Raw genomic sequence first — 24,901 nt, 5'->3', positions numbered from 1 at the left:
TGCCTTCTTAAATATAATATATAGCATATTTTAATATACATACATATGCATATATATAACTTTTTTGAGGGGGAGTATCAGGGATTAAACCCAAAGATGCTTTACCACTGAGCTACATCCTCTTGCCTCGGCTTTCTGAGTCACTGGATTATGGGTGTACACTTTAACTTATTCTTTTTCTTTTCTTTTCTTTATTTTTTTGGTACTGGGGGGTTTAATCTAGGAATATTTACTACTGAGCTAATTCCCCAGTCCTTTTTATTTTTTGTTTTGAGACAGGTTCTTGCTAAGTTGCCAAGGTTGATCTTGAATTTGCTTCATGTTAAAATTTGTAAAGCATATGATAGTTCTCAGAGCATTTTTTTTTTTTTTTTTTCCTTGCTGAGAATTACGGACGATTAAATAAGATGATACATGTGTTCAACACACTGCCCAATAGAGAAGAAGCATTCTGTAACTATAGTCATTATCATTATTGGTGTTGAATATCTTTTTTTTTTTTTTTTCTTTTTATTGTAAACAAATGGGATACATGTTGTTTCTCTGTCTGCACATGGCGTAAAGGCATACCATTTGTGTAATCATAAATTTACATAGGGTAATGTTGTTTGATTCATTCTGCCATTTTTTCCCTTCCCCCCCTCCCCTCCCACCCTTCCCCTCCATCTATACAGTCCTTCCTTCCTCCATTCCTGCCCCCCTCCCTAAACCCAACTCCAACCCCAACACTAACCCTTCCCACCCCCCATTATGTGTCATCATCCACTTATTAGCGATATCATTCTTCCTTTGGTTTTTTGAGATTGGCTTATCTCACTTAGCATGATATTCTCCAGTTTCATCCATTTGCCTGCAAATGCCATAATTTTATCGTTCTTTATGGCTGAGTAATATTCCATTGTATATATATACCACATTTTCTTTATCCATTCATCAATTGAAGGACATCTAGGTTGGTTCCACAATCTGGCTATTGTCAACTGAGCAGCTATGAACATTGATGTGGCTGTATCTCTGTAATATGCTGATTTTAAGTCCTTTGGGTATAGGCCAAGGAGTGGGATAGCTGGGTCAAATGGTGGTTCCATTCCAAGTTTTCTAAGGAATCTCCACACTGCTTTCCAGAGTGGCTGCACTAATTTGCAGCCCCACCAGCAATGTAAGAGTGTACCTTTCTCCCCACATCCTCGCCAACACCTGTTGTTGGTTGTATTCTTGATAATTGCCATTCTAATTGGGGTGAGATGGAATCTTAGGGTGGTTTTGATTTGCATTTCTCTTATTACTAGAGATGTTGAACATTTTTCCATATGTTTGTTGATTGCTTGTATATCTTCTTCTGTGAAGTGTCTATTCATTTCCTTAGCCCGTTTGTCAATTGGATTATTTACATTCTTGGTGTAGAGTTTTTTGAGTTCTTTATAGATTCTGGAGATTAGCGCTCTATCTGAAGTATGATTGGCAAAGATTTTCTCCCACTCTGTAGGCTCTTTCTTTGCATTGCTGATAGTTTCCTTTGCTGAGAGAAAGCTTTTTAGTTTGAATCTATCCCAGTTATTAATTCTTGCTTTTATTTCTTGTGCTATGGGAGTCCTGTTGAGGAAGTCTGGTCCTAAGCCGACATGGATCCTTCTCAGAGCATTTTTATTTATTTTTTTCTTTAATTTTTTTTTCCTCCCCTAGCTCTTGCAGAGAGGTCTGTCTGGTAGATAGGCAAAGAAGTATTATCTTGATTTTATAGGTGAAGGGTGAGCTCAGGAGAGCCAGAATGCCTTGCTATTAAACAGGAGGACTGGAGCATGCATTGTTTTAAATACACATGTGTAATATGGTGATGTTCTCAGAGGTCCCTGATGTGGTTGTTTCATCACTATACTGAAGGCTCCATTCTGCTTTGTGTTTTGAATTCTCACATCTGTTTTTTAAAATGAATTTTGTTTTGCTCCTATGTCAGGTTTGTAGTTGCTGCTGAGTATCGACAGTGTGCTTTGTCAGTGAACCTGATTCTAGATGCCCCCAACTTTTTGTTTGCTTCTCTGCCTCTGAGAGTATATGGTTTCTTAGGAGTCACTTGCATGACTGGGGATTGAACCTAGAGGTGCTCGACCACTGAACCACATCCTGAACCCCTTTTATTTTTTATTTGTAGACAGAGTCTTGCTAAGTTGCTGAGGCAGGCTTTGAACTTAGGATCCTCCTGCTTCAGCCTCCTGAGCTGCTGGGATTACAGGCTTGTGTCATCACAACTGGCTAAGTGCTTGAACTTTGTCGCACATACTTTATCACTTTTGACTGTTGGTGATTATTTTCATTCACTTATAATTTAAATTATTTTTGTTTCTGAGAGGTTTCTCCAGTGGTGGTGTGGAATTTGTATGGGCTTAGAACATCTATATTTATGACTGCTTACCTTTCAGATTTATACCTAGAAGTAAATAGATAGTGTTCCAAGAAATGTAATTCTTGTATAGAGGAGTTTCAGTATTCCACTGTGACCATTATGAAGTACAGTGAATAGACTTTCTGCTTTGTCTTAAAACCCCCTTAAAAACCTCCCTAACAGCACATTATATTTCTTAAACCATATGTTCTTAGTTCCGTACCCCACTTTATCTAAACAGTATTTCTAATCTGTCCAAGGCTGAAGTTAGTGCTGCAAGATTATGTGAGACCACATAATCATAGAACTCCTTCACATCAGTATCTTTTATATACCTGACCTAAATCCCTGCCCAGCAGTGGTTTGAGGAGTCTGTAGAACCATCGGGCATAATGGCAGTACAGGTGAGTTCTAAAAATGCTCCAATTATTCCTTTTGAACTTTGTGGTGCACTTTATGGAAATGGGCTCTGCTCCTCTGCCTCTTTGATGTAATCTCCTCTTTGGAGCTGCTGTTTCCTTTTTTGCCCTGAGTGATATAAATATCTGAGTTGTTCAGAGAATCTTATAGGTGTGCAGTGTGTCAGACAACATTGATAAGCAGCTTAATCCACCTGCTGGACATCTTTGTCATTTGTGGTACCATTTTCTGTTTTGACAGATTCCTGGACAGTATTACAGTCTGATGAATCTCTCCCTCAAAGAGGCAACGAAATCTTTTCCCTTGTTAAAACGAGTAATGCAACACATTCGTGTCCTCCAAAATGTCCTCCTTTTTGGAAACTTCATATACTAAAAAAAAAAAAAAAAGAACCAAAGAAGTACTTTCTCTATCATTTTCTACTCTTTCTGCTGTATTTCTTTCTAGTCAGAGGTGACAGTAATTGTTATTTAGTATTGCCTCATTCTGGATATATGAAATAGTAGACTTTTAAAATTATTTAGGTTCACTAAATTCTTCCTGTGGTCCCTTAGATTATAATGGAAAAATAATATTGTATTATTCTTAGAACAGAAAATAAGAACTATTACACGTTATTTTATCCAAAGTATAATCTGGATGTTTGTTAGTAATGACAGGTTCCTTTGTCCAGTTTGAAGTTCTTTAGTTCCTGACAGTTGCCAATAAAGATTTCTTTTTTTTCTTCTCATTCTTTTTGTATGGGGCATTGGTGAACCCAGGGCACTTTACCACTGAGCTACAGCGCCAGTCCACTTTTTAATTTTTTAATTTTGAGACAGGGTATCACTAAGTTGCACAGGCTGACCTTGAACTTGTGATCCTCACCTCAGCCTCCTGAGTCTGGGATTTACAGGTGTGGGCCACACCCTGCTCAGTAAAGATTTCTTTCTTTCTTTCTTTCTTTTTTTTTTTTTTTTTTAAGATTTCTTTTGAGTAGATTTACATTTTTAGAATATAAAACTCCACACCTCCACTACCTCCTGCAGTTTTCTTAATGCACTGTTAACTGTTTGGCTACTTTGCTCTGGACACTTCCTTTGCCTGGAGTCTCATCCCTTTTTATTTGCTTGTGCAACTTCTTCTTCCTTCTAGACTTAGATGAAGTATGACTTACATCTAAGAGGAGGAAGCCTACCTTGCTCTCTTCCGTGGTCATCAGGACCACAGAAGAGACTGCATTCTGTATTCTTCCTTGGTCTTGATAAACAACCTCTGCCTGGCATTTATTATACTGTTGGCCTTACTAGCAGACTGGGCTCCCTGAGGGCAGGCCCTTTTTCTTGCTTCTTTCTGTATTGGGTGAACTTACTATAAGGTGGGTAGCTTAGAGGTAGGCTCCCTTATAAGTTGTTAAATTAGTGACAGTCAACAATTGGGTTTTATTCATTTAGAGCTGCTCAGTATAATTTAATATTGGTGAAAAAGACTAGTATTATATTGAATTTGTTCCAGGCTTCATTAAATGTTTGTTACATCTAAATAGTTCCACATGAATTAGCTTAGGCTAATGTTTTCCTAACTTCTAAATAAACCGTATTGAGAAAAAAAGTGGCACCTTCTATGTAGAAAGAGAAGAAAGGAAGGGAGGAGAAAGTATGTATGTTTTTCGGTAATCATAATACCTTTCAGATGTGCACAGTATCTGATATATTTCAAATGGCATTTTATATTTGATTCTGTCAGTAGTGTTATGAGGTATTATCCTGTTTTAAAGAATTGGAGGTATGATTTGTCAAAACCATAAAACTCAATAATAGAAGTAATTTTATTCATTTGTTTACTTATGTATGTATGCATTTTTGCCTTTGAAATTCACAATTAGAACTTGAAAAGCTTTATTCATTTAGCTTTGTTCATTTAGTACAGTGAAAGATCTCTTTCCCACCCTGTTCCCACTTGTCTTCACTGGAGGCAGTCACTGTGATCTTTCTTGTTTAATCTCCTTAGGAGGATTTTATGCATGTGCAAGCAAACAGTACATGTATTCTTTGTTTTTCCTTTTTAGGAAGTAACCGTAGCATATTAATCTTCAGTTTTGTACTTTATTTAAATTTTTTATTATAAAATGTATGTTGCTACAGAAGTGTTTAAAACATACATATGCAATTGAAGAATACCTATGTCCCTAATACTGAGGGTACAAAATTGAATATTGCCATATTTCCAGTATTATTGTAGAATAAGAAATATGAACAGCATCTGGTTTAGACTCTCGCTTTTGGATTCCCAGAGTTTATAAGGTTCCCTTTTGTTGGAGTCTGAGCCACAGAGTCGAGAACATAGGCTCTTTTCAGTTGAGGCATCTGACGTGATTCTGGTGTGTGGATGATGGCCCAAACACGATCACAGTGGATGGCTTTGTGTTTTCTATTTCTGGTCTCACCACAGGCTCCCTCCAGCTCTCAGGAGTGTGTCAGTTAAATGTGTGTGCTGAGTTGGTGTAGGCAGCAGGACACAGAGGGGAGAGTGGGAACTTCATTACCTTTTACCAAGACAAGCCAAATGCAGATGAGAATCTGGGCCAGGCTGACCTGGACTTTCTGGCAGTGTTGTATCTTCTCCTACTGTTGTTTTTCCAATTCCCTGATACCATCCGTATGCACAACAACTCAGTTCTTTTCTGACACTAACTACTTGGGAGTTTGTGTAGACCCCACCTGGCTAAGAACTGGTCCCAAAAGACTGCCCCCACTTTAGAACTAACCACACATGAAGTCCCAGGCTACTTCTACTTCTGTCCAGCAGATTACACATTTTGAAGTTTCCATGATCTGTCTTTGGGTTTTATAATTTACTAAAATGATTCATAGAACTCAGGAAAGCACTGTGTTTACTATTACTGTTTATTTGTAAAGAATACAAATGAACAGTCCTATGGAGTTTATGTAGGGTGAGGTTCAGAAGGGTACTGAGTGCAGGAGCCTCTATCCCTGTGGAGTCAGGTACGCCTCCTTCCCAGCGTGTAGAAGTGGTCACCAACCTCCCCAACTTGCTTAGTGCCAAGTATTTAAACTGAGGTTGTATTACGTAGGCATGATTAACCAAATCATTAGCTGTTGGTGATTGAACTCAATCTCCAGACCTTTTCTCCTCCCCAGAGGTGGGTGGAGTGGATTGGGGTGGGGTGGGGTGGGGTGGGTGGGAGGTAGAAGTTCTAACCTAATTATCACAATTACTGTTTTGGGGCGACCTAACCTACCCCCAGTGAGCCATCTTGACAGCATGTAAAAGGCTTTACAGTGGTGGAGACCCTGGGTTCCAGCACTTAAAAAAAAAACAAAAAAGAAAGTGATGAAGACTACTTCTAACACTCAGAAATTCCAAGGGTTTTAGGAGTTCTTTGCCAGAAACTAGGAAGAAAGACTATTGTGACACAAGTATCATCCCCAATATTCCTTAACCTCTTTCTTCCATAGGATACTATGTTTTGTTTCGTTTTGTGTCATTTTTGCTTTTAACTTGTTGTTTTTAACCTTCCATTTCATTACCTCTTCCAGTAGCTTTTTGAGAAAAGTTAACAAAATTTAAAAACATGTTTGAGAGTGTTTTCGTGTGTGCGAAAGTGTTTATGTTCTACTCCTAAGGCTTGATTATAACTTGGCAATGGCATGGTTCTGGATGAGATGATTTTCTTCAGCACTGAGAAAGCATTTCTGTTTTCCTTTAGATTCTATTGTTGCAGTTGGAGTCTGAAGCCATTATGATTTTTTTTTTTATTGTAAACAAATGGGATACATGTTGTTTCTCTGTTTGTACATGGAGTCAAGGCATACCATTTGTGTAATCATAAATTTACATAGGGTAATGTTGTTTGATTCATTCTGTTATTTTTTTCCCTCCCCCCACCCCTCCCACCCTTCCCACCCCTCTTTTCCCTCTATACAGTCCTTCCTTCCTCCATCCTTACCACCCTCCTTATCCCTAACCCTAAACCTAACCCTAACCCTAACCCTAACGCTAACCCCTCCCACCTCCCATTGTGTGTCCTCATCTGCTTAGCAGCGAGATCATTCGTCCTTTAGTTTTTTTGAGATTGGCTTATCCAATCTCAAAAATATCCAACTGGATATTCTCCAGTTTCATCCATTTGCCTGCAAATGCCATAATTTTATCATTCTTCATGGTGGAGTAATATTCCATTGTATATATATGCCACAGTTTCTTTATCCATTCATCAACTGAAGGGCATCTAGGTTGGTTCCACAATCTGGCTATGGTGAATTGAGCAGCAATGAACATTGATGTGGCTGTATCTCTGTAGTATGCTGATTTTAAGTCCTTTGGGTATAGGCCAAAGAGTGGGATAGCTGGGTCAAATGGTGTTTCCATTCCAAGCTTTCTGAGGAATCTCCACACTGCTTTCCAGAGTGGCTGCACTAATTTGCAACCCCACCAGCAATGTATGAGTGCATTATGATTTCTGACCCTTTGTGTGTGATTTTTTTTTCCCTCTCCGTTCTCCTGAAGTATGGAGAATCTTTTGGTCCTCGGTGTAATAAAATGTCACAGTGTTATGCCCTTCCCTAGGGACCTTAATTGACTTCTGTTTTGAGAAATTTTCTTTCATTAGTTTCTTTTTTTTTTTCTTTTTCCTTCTTTCTTTCGTTCTTTTTGTTGTTGTTTTTGTTGTTTCTCAGTACTGGGATTGAACCCAGGGCTATGCACTTGCTAGGCAAGTGCTTCACTACTGAGTTACATCCCTGGTAGTCATTAGTTCTTTGATGATTTTGTTTCTTCTCTTTTCTATTCCCGGTATTCCTCTTCTTGGGATGTTGGACATCCTGGAGTGTCCAACTCCAGAAGATGTTGGACATCTTCTAACTTGCTTATCTTTTTTTTTCTAATTCCTATTTTACAAAATTTTTATACTATTTGAAAGATAGTTCTCAACTTTATTTTCCATTCCTTTTAGAGTTTTTAATTTCTGTTGTAATTTTTAATTTCTAAGAGCTCATTTCTATTCTGAGTGCTCATTTTTTATAGTATCCTATTTTTGTACCTTATTATTTTTCTATTGTAATGACTTTTTCCTCCCTTGTTAGAACTCATGGGTTTCTTTTATTTGCTTTTATTTAGTGTTATAATTTGTAACTTTTATTTTTTAATGTTATATGACCTTTTAAAATGAGTTAGGGAATATTCTTTGTATCTCTGATGATTTTGTATAAGGATAGAAAAATTTTATCTACATATTAAATGACTGAAATGAATGTGTTCATGAATTGTTTTTATTTATTTGTTTTTCATGAATTGTTTTTTAAAAAACTGAATCTCATGCTATCTTTAAGGCGTTGTGGAGCTGGGACCATCTGAAAAACTGGGGCACTCCAAAGACCCCTCTTTAAACCCCGATTCTTGCGATCAAGTCAGAAAGATTTCAGACGTATAATAGGAATGAGTTTATTGAAGGGATAGGGAAAAGGAAAAGGGGACACTTTCAAGGGAGAGGTTAGGTCCTCTCACAGAGGAGAGGGATAACATGCCTCTTTTGCATTTCAGTTTTATTGCAGATCCCAGAGAAGTTCCCAGAGAGTCTCACTCAGGTTCACCTCTTGACTTTTGACTGACAGGAGGGTGTCATCGGACTTTCAAGTCCCCACTGTCATGACAACTCAAGGTCACCTTGGCCCTGGCTGATTGGTTTTTAATTGGATTCTTAACCATATATTCGTACAGATTTTATGGTTAGGAGGAACTGTCCTTATATCCCAGAGTTTCAGGATCTGGTCACAGAAGTCTCCTCCCTCGGGGTAATTTGGGATCCAACATTATCTTGGGCCCGCATTTCTCCTGCAGTGAACAGGTAGTTTCCCAAGGAATGTGACACATCCTGTCCACTTAGGTGGGGCAGTGCTGCAGGTAAATGCTTCTTGGAAAAGAAAGCATGTGGGAGTCAGTACAGTATGCCCATTTGTAGAATTATTTCCTTAACCTCATGTTCCCACCATCTGCACCTCTCTGTTGCCTAACAAAGGGACCTTTTTTAAACAATTAGTTTCTTTAAGGACTGTATATAGTACCATTCAACTTCATTTCTTCTTCTTTTTTGGTACTGGGGATTGAATCTGGGAGACGCTTAGTTGCTGAGCCATTTCCCCTGCCCTTTTTTTTTTTTTTTAATTTTTTTATTTTGAGACAAAGTCTCACTGAGTTGCTTAGGGCCCTGTTAAATTGCTGAGGCTGGCTTTGGAACTTGTGCTTCTCCTGTGTCAGCCTCCTGAGCCGTGCTGGGATTATAGGCATGTGCTGGTGCTCTGTTTCTTCTTTTGGTCAAACTTGATAGTTAATGCATTTTTAAAGTTACTCATTTCACATAGTTTTTCAAACATAGAATAAAGTTGATTTTTTGTAATCTTTTATTATCTTTTAAATTAGAATCTTTATTGAATTTTTTTTGGTACTGGGGATTGAACTCAGGGGCACTGAACCACTGAGCTACATCCCCAGCCCTTTTTATATTTTATTTAGAGATGGGGCCTCACTAAATTGCTTAGAACCTTGATAAATTGCTCAGGCTGGCTTTGAACTCCTACCTCAGCCTCCTGAGCTGCTGGGATTATAGGTGTGCACACTGTGCCCAGCTGAATTTTTAATCTTTTTCATTCCAATCTTGTTTTCTTTCTCTTCCTGTTTTTTTTTTTTTTCCTGTTCAGCCTGCTCTGTCGATTTGAGTCTTTGTTCAATAGACTTTAATGATCTTTTCTGTTATAGCTGTTTTTATTTCTGCTGATATATTTTTTCCTTTTGTTTTCATTGGATTTTTTCCATTGTTCTTTTTCTAACAGTGATTTACTTTTCAGCTGTTCTTAAGATTTGAGAGAAGACACAGGTGAGGGATTGAATCAGGTGGACAGCTGGGGCAAGTGTGGGAAGAGGGGAAGAACCCCTGAGGTGAGTGCACCTGGTGAGTTGGAGAGAAAAGGGAAGTCAGATTAGTGGAAGGATTTTTCTTAATATAAACCATTTGATGTTTAGTCACAGCTGTAATAAATAGAGAAAATACCGTCCCAGCCAGTCTTTGGTTTTTCGATCTTGGGCTTTTTAAACCTTTTCATTTTCAGTTTCCCTACTGATAATTTGTAGTTGTCAGGATTAAATGAGGCAAATGTGACTATACCCACACAGTAGGCGCAGGGTAAATGGTTGTGCAATGTTTTGAATCTGGTGTGTTTACTAAAGAGGCATTTCTTTTCACTTGAGAGCACCCTTCTGTGTTTTGGGCATCCTGCCCTTTGCTGCTGGTTCTAGTCTGCAGACACCTGTAATCACTGTAATCAGTAGTATCTGGGCCTCTGCAGAATAGTGTTTCCCTCCTTGCTCGTTGTGTCCCTGAGTGGACTTCACTTAAGAGGCTCAGTTAATTTCCTCTCCTCGGGTGCCATAGAAAGCAGTGGTGGTAGTGGTTCACATAGTTCTTAGAGTGAGACGCAGGGGTGCCATCCCACCCAGGAGCAGTCTTTCTCACACTCTTATTCAAGGCATTTCCTTGTGGAGCTCAGAGCCGCTTTTTAATGCAAGTGCTTTTTGTTTCTCCTTACCAGAGTGACACAGTGTCTTCTCTTTGTACTGAGCCCTTTCTTGGTCCTAAAACTATTCTGCACATTCTTTCACTAACTGCCATTTCTGTTGGATTGCCATCCCACTTTTGCCCACTACTTACTCTTAAGTCAGACATGGGCAAATGTTTTATAGGGTCAGATGGCACAGCACTTAGCCTTGCATCCCATATATAGTCTCTTTTAAACCAAACCCCTTTAAAAACGTGAAGTCCATTTTTAGCTTATAGGTGTACGAAACTAGGCCTTGATCTGCTGCGACTACTGCTGCCGTTTGCCATACTGATGCCTTTATTCTGGGTTGAGCTTTATTCTTTCTCCCCTCTTACTTCTTTGAAACTCCTTTTGTTTTCCTTATTTCTCCATCTTCTTCACCTTTTGGTTTTCTCTCCATGTTCTCCATTGATTTTGGTTTTATGTCCATGTCCTCCATTGATTTTCTACAAAAAAGAAGTTTGTTTTGCTTAGTGAAACATTCGACTTTATCCCCTTCCCTTAATTACTTGATTATGTCATTTAAAATTTTCCCTTTCCTTGAGACATGTTGAAAGTAAAGAAGAACTTTCCTTTTCTGCATCATTCCTTTGATTACTTTTCTCTCAAAAATTTACCAGAAAAATCTGTTTAACTTTGCTCGATTGCTTTTTGCAGTTAGTTTTGACCGTTCCTTTGCTTAATCTCCTCTCTTCTGCCCTCTCATTTTACACATTTCATAGCAGTCTGCTCACAGCCACTGGAATAACCATTCTCATATGTTGTTGTTGGTATTAATCTTTTTTTTTTTTTTTTTTTTTTTTTTTTGTGGGGGGTAACAGGGATTGAACTCAGGGGCACTTGACCACTAAGCCACATCTCCAGGCCTATTTTGTATTTTATTTAAAGACAGGGTCTTACTGAGTTGCTTAGTGCCTCCCTTTTGCCAAGGCTGGCTTTGAACTCATGATCCTTCTGCTTCAACCTCCCAAGCTGCTGGGATTACAGGCGTGCATCACTGTGCTCTACAATATTAATCTTTAATGCACAAACATTTTTAGACTTGATGTTCAGTATAGTAATTTGGGAAATTTGGGAGGTAATTAGAAACCTTTCATATTTTGATATATTAATTATTTTCTATGAAAATGAGCATGGGCTCTGTAAAATATAATAGCATGTATACAGATCAGGTTATGTTTATTTGTGCTGCCAGTGTGGCATTTCAGAAATGTAACCAATACTATGTGTATATTACGACCCCAGATAGACACTCTGAAAATACTGTTCCTTAGTATAAAAAGTAGATTGAATCTTAGGAAGTCCATTTTTAGTAGCAGCATCTTGGGGGGTTTTATATAGATCTGGCATCATATTATAGGACTCAGGAAAGTTTGTAAATGCAAGTCATTATCATATGATTCCCCTGCCCATTTAAAGATCACTTATGCTGATCCTTGAAGAGAAGAAACTGGAAAAGTAGGAAAAAAAAAAAAAAAAAAAAGAAAGAGAAGTGGGGCCTTTCCTTGATAAATTGTGAACCAGGAGTTTTCACAATTAACTTAATACTTCAAGTTTTGTTCAAGTAATGGGAAAGACCTTTGGACGTTGAATACAAAAAGCATTGTATTATTAAATTTGGTGCTAGCTGAGTCTTGATCTTTGAACCTCAGTGACCTTTCATCATCACATTTCTTTCAGGTCTTCTGTTTTATTGGCTCTGTTTCTGAGCACATACTGAAGTTTCTGGTAACAGCATGGGGTTACCAAGAACAAGTCATACAAGTCATACTAAAGCTAACTTTGTTGTCGTCCCCACCCGCTGCCCCACAATGCTGGGGATTGAACACAGGACTTCACATATGCTAGCCAAACACTACCACCAAGCTACACCCTGAGCGCGTGCACTCTCTCTCTCTCTCTCTCTCTTTTGATGGTGTAATAAGATTACTATATCAGGACTGAGCCTTAATTGTAGTATCTATGAATCTAAGCAAAATATTCACCTTTATTTGATATAAAGGATACAGAAAGGCAAGTCAAATAATAGGTAACATTTCTAGCTGGCTAATAGCATTTAGTTTGTTTGTTCTTTTTTTTTTTTTAACTGTGGTGCTGGGGATTGAACTCAGGGTCTCACTCATACTAGCAAGCCTTCTACTATTGAACCACACTCCCAGCCCCAGCAACTTTTTAAAAAATGTGTTCAGTAATAGATTAATTTTTCTAGAAATGCTGAAGTTAGGTTTTATCCTCTCCTATTTAGTACTTTTATTGATGACTTGGATAAAAGTGTGAGGTAGTCTTGTCAAAATTATGAGTACATCAATTTAGGAGAGATGTTAAATGATAGAACTGGAGCTCAAAAGATTGAATATACTGAAACAATCTAAAGTTTGACAGAGATGCACATATCCCTGAGTTCCCAAGGAGAGCGGTTACATGTTTTGCAGACCATATTTGCAGATCTGAGTATGTTTAAAAACCTCAGAATGGGCCTAAGTTCATGTGGTTACTAGAAAAATTAGAATATTCAGAACAATCAAGGAATAGTTTTCCTGTACTATAGTGGTATTTTGTTCTTACCTCATGTATTATGAGATACTGAAGGTAGAGGGTGAATAGCATTGGACATTACCACACACAAGGAATCACAGAATAATCTGGGGAATCTGGTCCTGTAAAGCGAAAATTTAGTTGCAACGTGATGATTATCTCTGAATATTTAAAGGATGATTCTGTAGATTCAGGTGCCAGAAGCAGAGTCAATGGGTGGAAGTCACTGGGATGCAGGTTTAGGGCTTAGCCCATGGAAGAGCTTGAGTCAGCCATGAAACATCCTGCCATGGTGCGATACCCAGCTGCCCATCACTGCACATGCTTTTGGCAGGGGCTGTTAGACAAGGTAGTTACAGAGATTGTTCAGGGGAGCTCCACATAGGATGCAAGATTGGAATACATGACTTTTGAACTCCTTTTCAGTACTGGCATTCTTTCAGCGTTCAGACACTGAGGGTAGGACTAAATATTTGTGTATGCATGTTTTTAGGCGCACAGTTGGTTATTCTCTCAATTTGCTTTTGCCCCTTTCTCTTATCTGAACTCACCACTCTGATTAGCTAACTTCCCAGTATGCTCTCTGGCTTCTCTTTTTTTCTTATCTTCTAGAAATTAAGTTTTTGGTGTAATACTTTTTTTAAGTTAGTGAATATTCTTATAAACTGAGAATTTTTTTTCTGGTGCTTGAAAATTTTAATTGCAAAACATAGCAGATATTCAAAACTGTATGAAAACTTATGTTTAGTTTAATATACAAAACAAACAGATTTTGTAAACCCTGCCTTCTAAGCCAAGAAATAAGATTTTTATCAATGCATTTGGGTCCTCCTTGTTCTTCTCTTTCACCCACTGACATTCTGCATTTTCTGTAAATCATTTCTTTGTTATCCTTATAGTTTTACCCTATGTGATAGATCTCTTAATAAAATAGTTTGACTTTTGATTGATCTTGAATTTTGAATAAAAAGAAGCATACTATTGCATTCTTCTTGACCTTTTTAGCACAGTGTTAACATTTCTTTGAGATTCTTTTATGTTGAAGCATATAGCTATGATCCATTCACTTTACTGCTTGTTGAATTTAGTTGTCTGTATCACATAATTTTACAGTCCATTTACTATAGATGGACCTTTAGATTGTTTCCAATCGTTTGTTCTCATGAATAATACTGCTGTGTAAGAGAATTTCAAGGGCCTTGTCTGATCATGCAGTTGTTGGACAAGTAAGTGTCTAGCTTTTCATGATAATGCCTGTTTTCTGAAGTGGTTGTACCAATAGAGAGTAGGAATCTGCCTCTGCTTCTCATTCTTTGCCAACACTTATTATTGTCCTTGTTCTCAATTTTTGCCAATTTTTTAAAATGAGTGTGTATACATTCCTTTATGGTTTTAGTTTTCATTTTCTTAATTATTAGGGAGTAGAGCTCTTCATGTATATTCTTCTTCTTCTTTTTTTTTTTTTTTCTTTTTTTGGTGCTGGGGATCGAACCCAGGACCTTGTGCTTACAAGGCAAGCACTCTACCAACTGAACTATCTCCCCAGCCCCTGTATATTCTTCTTAAATGCTTCTTTTATTCCTGATTATTTCTTATTCCCCCTTCCCTTTTGATTACATCTTCTTTTAAAAACTGATTTCTGTTTATGTATTCTGGATAATAATTATTTTTTTGGTCATATGGGCTGTATTTACCTTTTTTGTTTGTAGCTTGTGTTTATATTCTGTATGAGACATTCTTCTTTCAGAGTCAAATTTATTGTTCTCATGTTTGATCTCCTAAATCTTTCTGCTTTTTGCCTTTCACACTTTATGAAGAATTAAAGAAGTCTTCAACATACAGAAAAGGAAAATAAGATGAAATGAACCCCTCCCCATGTATCTATCACTTAACTTTAAAAAAGTCCAATTTCGTTTCATCTTTTCTTCCCTCTTCACTTTTTTCTGGGGAAGCATTTTAAGCAAATCTCAACATCAAGTTATTTTACCTGCAAAGATTTCAGTTTTACCGATATTTTATCTGCTCAATGAGTTAGAGAGGTATTTCATTGTTGTTTTGTCAATGTTAATTGTTTAATCAATTTTAAAATTGTTTAGAATTATTTTTCTGGTGAATAAATTGTTTTATGAAGGGACCTTCTTTATTTCTCATAATGCTTTCTGCCTTGAAGTCTTTTATATCTGATATTTAATTTAACCATCCCAGCTGTGGTATTTCTCATTTTGCTTTTATTTTCAATTTTTTATTTTATTACATCTTAACATGTGTCTTATAAGCATCATATAACTGACTTCTTTAACTTTACCCAGCCTATTTTGTAATTTGACTATAAAATTTAGTTCTTTAAATATATTATGAATAACGATGTATTTCGATTTTTTCCTAATATTTTGTGCTTTTGTCTTATCTCCTTTTTGCCTTAAAATTTTTTTTCTCTATTAATTTAAAAGTGGTAGGTTCTCCTTTTTTTGGTAATTTTAGCAATTTTAACATGTATGTTCAAATTATTACAGTCTGAAGTTCATTAATGTCATTTATTTAAACATTTTTAATTTCAGCCTCTCCAAGCTTATATATTATCATTGTAATGCATTTTAATTTTGTTTTAAAAGAGCTAATCACTCAGAGTACTCTCATGTCTTAGTCAGTGTTTTGTTAGCATTACCCACATAGTTATGACTTTTCCTACTTTTGTGGGACCCCACAGACCTTCCTTATGAGATCATTTTTCTGCTGCCTTTTGAATTTTCTTTAAATAGTCAGTAGGGGACAAATTCTTTTTTAAGTTTTTATGTTTTCCAGATTACTTTTATTTTTTTCCCTCCTTCATGAAAGACATTTCTCTTTATATAGAATTCTGTTTTATCTAGCACATTGCAGGTATTATTTCACTATCTTGGCTATAAATATTTTGGCTTCAGTATTGCTTTTGAAATTCAGTTGTCCTTCCTCTTACTTTTTTTTTTTTTTTTTTTGAAGGTTATCTTTCTCTTCTTTCAGATCTCTTTTAAAATATGCTCTTTCAGTTATAAAATTCTACTATGATATTTCAGTATGTGGATTCATTTTTTTAAAAAAGTTCTGCTTTGGATTTGTCAGGTTTCTTAGAATCTTAGATTACTACCTTTTTTTCATTTTATAGTTTGAAGAGAAATTGCCAAAAATATTTTCCTTCTTATTTCTCTTAACTCCTATGCAATTCTGGAATTTAAGAGCTCATTATCCTGTTTTCCGTGCCTCTGATCTTTTGTTCATGTGTGCATGTCTTTGACCACTTTGGTCCCAGCAATCTCCTCTGTCTTTCAGTTCACTAATTCTCTTTTAGTTTGTCTAATCTGTTAAATCTGCCCATCACATTTTTTGTTTTTAGTAATACATTGTTTATTCATGGGAGTTCTGTTTGGTTCTTTTGAAAATTGGTTTGTTCTGCTATATGGTGTTTTGTTTTGTTATTTATTGTGGATATGTGTGTGTGGATGTGTGTGTGTGTGCGCGCGTGTGCTGCTTGTTTTTCTCAGAACTGTATCTGAGGAGAATCACTGAAAGTTGGGTTTCTCCAGAGAAGGACACTATTCTGTTGTTTGCCTAGGACCCCTTCCAGTCCTTGACCTCTTAAAATAAATTCTGGGCCTGAGGTTTTTCAGAGCAACCAAATGGAATTTTAAATGGTAGTTACCCATGTGAGGTCTGGTTGTGGGTTTTGAATCCCAGGGCAAATGCTTTTCTTGCCTCTCTTCAGTGCCATGGCTCAGGGCAGTGCTTTTTTTTTTCTTCTTTTTTCAACAGCCCCTTTGGAACATGGCAACCTCATGTTGAGGGTTGTAGCTGTTTTGAGTCTCCAGACCCCCCACCTGAGGTGGGTCAGTGTTATTTTGTCTATTATTTTCAAAGGCCCACAAAACAAAAAGTTGATAATTGAGTTTACCTACCTTGGCAAATGCTTTCAGGGTGAAAATCAGCTTTAAAGAGCTCAGTTGACCTTCTCTGTTCTTTATTTAACTTCTGTCCTGAATATTCCTGGCTTTTTTTTTTTTTTTAAATCAACTTATGAGTGCATTTAAAATGGTTTATCCAGTATTTTCTGTTGTTTTCAGCAGGATGGTTAATAAAGGCTGCTGGTACAACATGTTGCTAGAAATGAAATCTGGCCTTTTCCTCCTATTCCCATCTAGACTTTACTGTTCACGAGAGGAGTGCCCATGCCTTAGATTCCTGGGCCACCTGTGGCATGGCGCTTTGTGTTCAGTGGACTGAATCATTGAAGGAGATGTGTAGCTAGGAAGCACTTTGAGGGTTTGCATCTACACATTTCATATCTGTTCTTTATTTTAATCTCAGTTGTTTGGTGAAGTAGGTATATTTATATTGTGTCTGTATTTTACAAATTGGTAAAATAAGACTTAGAGGAAGAATCTGAACATAAATCTGGTGACTATTAGTAGGATTATGATTTAGATTCTTGACTTTTGATTTACAACATTTTTTTTTTTTTTTGTGCTGGGGATTGAACTCAGGGCGCTCAACCACTGATTCACATCCCCAGCCCTATTTTGTGTTTTATTTAGAGATAGTGTCTCACTGAGTTGCTTAGCGCCTCCTTTTTGCTGAGGCCAACTTTGAACTTGTGATCCTCCTGCTTCAGCCTCCTGAGCTGCTGGGATTATAGGCATGTGCCACTGGGCCTGGCTCTGTTTTATTTTACTATGTCATCTTGCTAAAAATTTTAATGTTGACATTTGATGTCTCTTGATTATTTTTGATCTAGATATGAAAATTCTAGAGAACTATTAGAATAATAATATCTTTATAAAATGATAGCCCTGCATTCAATTTGCTTAAGCTTTCTTCAATGACATAAAATATTGACTTATGTTTTAGAAAGCAGAGAAAAAGTTGAAAAATGTTCTTTTTTGCTGTTGTAGGGTTATGAAGTACTTTCATTTTAAAATGTAGGTAATTATTGTCTTTTCCAACAGGTGTGTATGTAATATAGATTGCAGTGGATACAGTTTTAATCCTGTGTGTGCTTCTGATGGGAGTTCCTATAATAATCCCTGTTTTGTTCGAGAAGCATCTTGTATAAAGCAAGAACAAATTGATATAAGGCACCTTGGCCATTGCACAGGTAAAATCATTCTTCTCACACAGAGACCTGTCTTTAGTATTACATGCCTATCATCTTACTTGTTATTGTTCCATATTTGTTTAATGAGAAATCCTTGAAAGTTTTATCTTCTTTTATATCTTTCAGAATTTCCTGTCACTTAGATAGTTTTTCACTTTTTTTTGTCTTCTGAAGACATAAATCACAAATGTTTGGTGGTTTATTTAAGTTGCTGAGCTGGTCCTAGCATGAAGATTTAGGTGTATTTATAGTTCTGAGGTGATTTTAAATGTATTGTCTCTGTAGTTTCTATCCCATATGTGTTATATGTACAGTTAAAGATTTTGGTGTGAAGTTACAGAATGTAAAGAAATGATAACTTTGGTTTAAAATTGTTTGCCATTCTCACTTTTGTTATAAGATACAATATAAGAATGTTTTTTTTTTCCACCCCTGTGAAAAATAGCGACAGTCCCTGAGGCCAGAGGTTCTCAATCTTTTTTCCTTAGTCACACTCACATGAGCCAGGGTGTTAGAGCACTTCCTCAGTAGCGTACATGGATCAAGCACATTCTTATGGATGGATACTGTTCCACTATGGGTAGAAAGCATTTCACCCATATCCCTTCCCCTTTTGGGGGTTACTAAGGGGTACTTCAGGAGTATGCTATTATCTGCACTAAAGGAAAAAAATTGCAAGCCCAAGTATGCTACCTTATCTCGGTAACAAATTCTTTGTGACATATTACCCACCTGATTGCAATACCAAAAATACCCAAGAAACTCATCAGAGGATTTCCAGATGTGATGGTTTTGGGTATGATAGAGGGAGACATTTCCTGACAGAGATCCCCTGCAGATAGATATTCTTCTTGACTTTAGATCCTGAAGTATGGTGGTGTGGTATTTAGAGCTTAGGTAGGAAAAATAGCTCAGAGAAGGAGTATCTTCTGAGGAACCTGGTATCTGTTTAGTAGTTCATGGAATAGCAAGTTCAGAGCATTTGGCCAAACTTGAGAATTTTAATTGAAATTAATGTAGATTTAGACTGCTTTGGAGTGATTGGGCCTTAAGTTTTATTTTAGCCCCCTCAGTAATTTCCCATTCATACCTAACTGTTCCTTCTTCTCATCTCCCTGGCTGTGTATTGAGATCTAAAGCTCTTGTGTGCTAGCAGGTATTTATGGTTCTTTTTCAGCCTTCCTAGTTCAGATGCAGTTCACAGATTAAGTGTTTTTTTTCCCCCAAAAAAATGTTTGATAACCAACTGAGATTCCAAATTAATTTTAGTCTGAGCTTTCCAGGAAAACTGCTAGAAGATAAATCTTAAGGTCATTGTTCCTTGGAGAGAGTGTGAATTCTTTCTCCTTTGGGTATGTGTTACTTCAGTTTGTAAAGGAAGGGCTTTTTAAAAGTAGATGATACTTGAGCTTAAGTCAAAGTGAAATCAGTTCATGATGTAAAGAGCATATGCGCCTGTGCTGCCTTGAGCCGGAGGCAGAAAAGGGACAGCTGAAGAAGAGAAAGCGTTCCACAATGTGATACGTTTCACGGTATCTTTTTTATACAATAATTATACATAGTGTTATCTAAGGGAGAGAGAGTGAGAGTGGTGGGAATTATAAGTGGGATAATCGTACAGAGTTAATAAGGACCTGGAGCATTAGGAATAATTAGGAGTTCCATGGTATGACTTCAACATCATATGTTAATTTGAAAACTATTCTCTTACAGACACAGATGATACTAGTCTGCTGGGAAAGAAAGAGGATGGACTGCAGTATCGACCAGATGTGAAAGGTACCAAATCATGATTGTCCGTGGCCATAGTCCGTTGCTGTCTCCGTTCTGTGTTCACATGCATTGTTTTATTTGACTCTAACTGCTGCTCTAGTGAGAGGAGCACTACACCCACGGGAACAGAGACTCAGTGCTGTGAGTTCAGCTAACTGAAGACCGTCTAGATTTTTGGACTCCTAGATTAGGACGTCCATATAGTTGTTCTGTTACAAGCACATCTTCTACTCATTTGTTTGGTTATTCTAATGGATAGTTAGAATATATGTATGTTCCACTTCATATACCTAATTGAAAAAAAAAAAGTAAAATAGGAATAGTAAGATGGTAAGATTAAATGAGATAATATATGGCGAGTGCTTAGAATAGTGTCTGGTCTGCTTACTGAGTTCTCAATAAATGATAACTTACTGTATTGAATAATTTTTTACTTGCTTTACTTGAATTTTATCAAACCTGAATCTGTTATAATCTATGAGCTCCTAAAATACCAGTTTCCTATGCTGATACAAAGTGCTATATTTGAAATAGGAAATCTTCTCTGTTCCCAGAGGGGACATAATAGATCATTCTCATTTTACTCTCTGTACTGATAGTACATGACCAGAACAGGAAGGCCATTTTTCAGTATTTAGAAGCTCATACTTAAGGCAGTCTGGGGAACTGTACGTGCCCCAAACACATCTGTGTTGTTGATAAAAATCTCTTAATAATATGACTATATGTTGGTAATATAGTGCCTTCTTTATACATAGGAATTGATCTATATTGTAAGCTGGGTGCTGTGGTGCATATCTCTAATTTCAGCTACTTGGGAGCCTGAGATAGGAGGACTGCAAGTTGAAAGCCAGCCTGGGCAAATTAGTGGGACCCTGTCTCAAAATAAAAAAGATAAATAAAAATGGCTGGGGTTGTAGCCCAGTGGTAGAGTGCTTGCCTAGCATGCATTAGACCTGGGTTTGATTTCAGCAACACCCCTGACCCCTCGCACACCTGCCATTGATCTAGATCTTAAATGAAATTATAATCAGTTGATTAAAGTTTTTTTTTGTACCTAATTTATACTGTTTGTCTTACTAGACATTACCTGTGGGTAGAAAGATATCTAGTACATAATCTTTACATCTTTAGAGTTTGTGCTGTAGTTAAAAAAAAATGCATGTAACTAACTAGAAACAAAGTAGAAATTGATAATTGTCATAAAATGTAATACAGTTAAGAAGTATAATGAGAACTCAAAAAAGACGAGATTACTCTTTGGCGGGGGACAATGAGAATCTGAGAAATATCATGAAGGAGGTAGAATCTGAGTGAACCTTGAAGGAGTATTAGGATTTGAACAGGAGTCCAAAGGATACTTAAGGAGGACAGAGGACTGCAGGAGCAGATATGTGGACACAAACATTATGATAGGATGTTTTGGAGAATGGTAAGGAATCCTTTTTGGCTAGAGAGTAGGGGACTTTAGAGAGAGAAGGCCAGGTCAGAAAGAACTGGGGGTGAGATCATGCTCCCCTGGGGAATTAGACTTTATTTATGGGCAGTGGGGAATCATTAATATATTTGAAAACAGGGCTACAAAGTTACCCACTTGAATGAATGATACCTGGCAGGAACATTGTGCTTATTGTATACATGGGAATGGAAACATTTGAGTAGACTCAGAAGGAATAGAAATTTGCTTACATTTGAGACAAAGAGAGCTAAAAGTGACCAAGGCTTAAGCTCAGGTTACTGAGTTGATGGATTCTTCTTATATGAAAAAGGATGCTGGGAGGGGAAAGGTATTGGGGGTAGGGTGAGGGAAGAGTTGGGGTGGAGGTGTGACTAATTGCATTTTGGAGTTTCAGGTGTTTGTGAAATTCATTCACGTGACTGTTTAGCATAAATTTGAGAGGCAGTCCTTGGATATGGAGATAACAGAAGCCATGAGAGAGAGACTGTAGCACTGCACTGTCTCATACAATAGCCACTGTCTACATGTGACTCTTGAAATCCTACTAGTCCTATTTCAGGTGTTCGGTAGCCATTTGTGACATGTGGCTGCCACAGTGTTTAGCACAGATATGGAACATTTCTGGAGTTGCAGGAAGTTCTGTTAGACAATATTGTTATTTAGAAAGTAAAGAAGACCCAAAGTGAGAAGCAGCAGCCAGGATGAAGAGGAAGGCAACCAAGAAGGGTGCTGTGGCACGGAAGACGCAGGGGAAAGATGGCTCATGGTTTCAGGTGCTGCAGAAAGGTATTAGAGGGCGGGGGTTGCCCTCTGCTTTGAATCTAAAGGCCAAAGGTGATTATTAACAGTCTTGGGGCAGAGAGTTTCTATTGGGTTAGAAAGATGAAACCCAAACTTCGAAAGACTTCTTAAAAGTGTTCCAGCAGTAAGGAAATAGAGGTCAAAAGATAGCTTTATTTGGTTGCGTTTTTAAAAACCCCAATTACCTTTTCTTTTTTCCCCCCTCTCACAACATTTATAGGTGCCCTTAGTAAGTTTTTGCATTTGCGATACACAGCCAGGACTGTGTAGATAGGCAGGGACCTAGGATGGGGCCCCTAGGGGCAAGCAGGAACTCTGCACCAGCAAGAAGGCAGACAGATGGGGAAGGAGCGCTCAGTCAGTCTTAGAGGGCTTTGCGAGTGGAATTCTTAGAGCAGAATGCTGTGAAACTGGGCATCCAAACGTCTGCAACAGAGACTGATTTAGGATTCCTTGGGCTGTTGGAAATCTGTGATAAATACTGAAGTTGGAATGTTATAGGTTCTGTTGCAAATGTTGAACTGTTAAGGATGTGATGATTGAGTGTCAGGTCTGTGGGAAATGGGTGCTTGGCATTGAAAAAACTATGATAGGAAAATTCAGAGATAATGTAAACAGAATAATGAATGAAACCTCATGTACCAGTACTCACCTTCAACGTTTCTCATCATTGTCCTTGTTTTTTCTGTTTACCTTAACCGTTGTTATTGTCATTATTCTCATTTTACAGTTTTTGAGGCATAATTTACTATGTAGAAGTACACAAATCTTATGTGTCTGTTTTAAAATTTTTATTTATTTTTTCATACTGGGGATACTTAACTACTGAGCCACATCCCTAGCCCTTTTTACATTTTATTTAGAGACAGGGTCTCACTGAGTTGCTTTAGGACCTCGCTGAGTTGCTGAGGCTGACCTTGAACTCATGATCCTCCTGCCTCAGCCTCCCAAGCCTCTGGGATTAGAGGTATGCACCATTGCACCTGGCTATATGTGTCAGTTTTGACAAAAGGGTGTACTCTGTTTGCATCTTACCGAAGTTGATAACATCAATATTTTCATCTACCTGGGGAATGTTCCTTCATGGTATAGACATTTTAATCCAAAGATTTTTTTTTTTATTCATTCTGTTCCCCCCCCCACCCCTCCCACCCCTCTTTTCCCTTTATACAGTCCCTCCTTCCTCCATTCTTGCCACCCTCCCACCCCCCGTTATGTGTCATCATGCGCTTATCAGCAAGATAATTCATCCCTTGGTTTTTTGAGATTGGCTTATCTCACTTGGCATGATGTTCTCCAGTTTCATCCATTTGCCTGCAGATGCCATAATTTTATTATTCTTTATGGCTGAGTAATATTCCATTGTGTATATATACCACAGTTTCTTTATCCATTCATCAACTGAAGGGCATCTAGGTTGGTTCCACAATCTGGCTATTGTGAATTGAGCAGCTATGAACATTGATGTGCTGCATCTCTGTAGTATGCTGATTTTAAGTCCTTTGGGTATAGGCCAAGGAGATATTTTCATATAGCCTAAGATTTAAGCACCCTTTTCCTCCAAAGATAGTCTCACTTCATTCCAAGGATCACATCATCCCAACCCTCACTTCATCATTGACCTCATTCTTGAGCCTGCTTAAGAATGCTCCTGCTGTCCAAGGATACCAGAATTAGTGAGATGTCAGTATCATGGGTCCCATTCCTTGGTGTCTATTTCTTATATATTTCAATACAGCTCTTTTGATACACCCTTTAAGCATGATGAGACTGTGATCCAGGTGTTGGACTCATTCAAGGAGACCTGAGAGTGTGTGGTGGAGCATCAGGATGAGGGTGGCCTCAGGTCTCCTGAGAGGTAAGGCATGTGAGCGAAGGGCTGACCTGGAAGTGGCCTTGGTGAGCACATCAGGGAGAGGTGGAAGGAAGGGGACCTTAGGAATCATTGTGGTCTTGGAACCTCAGGGAGTTGAAAGGAATATTTTCTAAAGGAGTAGTTGAGAAGATTGATGAGTTTATTCACTGTTTTGAAAAGATGTTTCACTGGCATAGTGGGGAAAAGAACAGTCAGGGCTGGGGTGAAGAACAGCTGAGTTTAGAAATGAGTCTGGAGGTATTAGAGAGTAGGTAGAAATGACCCCTTGATGGGGTCCTAAGAGCCTGGGATTAGGAAAGGAAGGGTGTGTGGAGAGAGGTTAGTGGTGTAAGTAGGTTTGCAGAGTAGTAGGGGAAACGAGACAGAGTGAGGTTTTTCACTGTAGGGATTTGTAGAAATTCGGAGCCTTAGAGTTTCCGATGCAGCGTTGAGGTATTGCCGCCTCAGTGCTTTACCTTCTAGGTGCATGTCTTGGCTGCTGACAGCAATGCTCATGCTTTGTGTGGTTGTTCCCTGATGGACTGGGGCAGATAGCCAGTAGAGCTCACCTTGGAGATAACCCCCTGGTCCTGGGTTTCTCATAACATCACCTCTTAGGACCATGCTACCCTTTGTGTTGGGAAACGCTGCTGAGGGTAACAGATCTGTCTGTGAAGGCTGTGGATGGAAGGACCCGCTGGGCGACCAGATGCACATTGTACATTGTACACACACACACACACACACACACAGTATTGTTCAGGCTCCAGAAGTTGCAGCTGTTTGTGGAGCCTGTTACCACTTGCCCCAGGGCATTGTTTAGACAGGATTGTTCTGTGGTGAGTTCTTCCTGTGTGGAGGGCACATTTCTGCCTTGATTTCTGAAACTATGCATTATTGCATCTTCGTTTTCGGTGGTGGCGGGATTGCTGGTGTGATCAAAGCCAGGACCTCACGCATT

The 24,901-nt window shown here is 38.1% G+C and overlaps 1 protein-coding gene across 2 annotated transcripts in view; it reads left to right on the top strand.

The window, feature by feature from the left end:
- Tmeff1 (transmembrane protein with EGF like and two follistatin like domains 1) overlaps positions 1 to 24,901 on the top strand; it is an 85,050-nt gene that overhangs the window by 42,314 nt on the left and 17,835 nt on the right. For both annotated transcript variants that reach the window (XM_047524072.1, XM_047524073.1), the window contains exons 6-7: positions 17,904 to 18,052; positions 19,766 to 19,831. In XM_047524072.1, coding sequence (XP_047380028.1) covers positions 17,904 to 18,052; positions 19,766 to 19,831 — 215 coding nt within the window. The remainder of the gene's footprint in view (positions 1 to 17,903; positions 18,053 to 19,765; positions 19,832 to 24,901) is intronic.

This window comes from Sciurus carolinensis, chromosome 14 (assembly GCF_902686445.1).
Source record: "Sciurus carolinensis chromosome 14, mSciCar1.2, whole genome shotgun sequence".
Taxonomy (NCBI): domain Eukaryota; kingdom Metazoa; phylum Chordata; class Mammalia; order Rodentia; family Sciuridae; genus Sciurus; species Sciurus carolinensis.
Note: the sequence above shows the minus strand (reverse complement) of the source record. Positions and strands in the feature narration are given on the sequence as shown.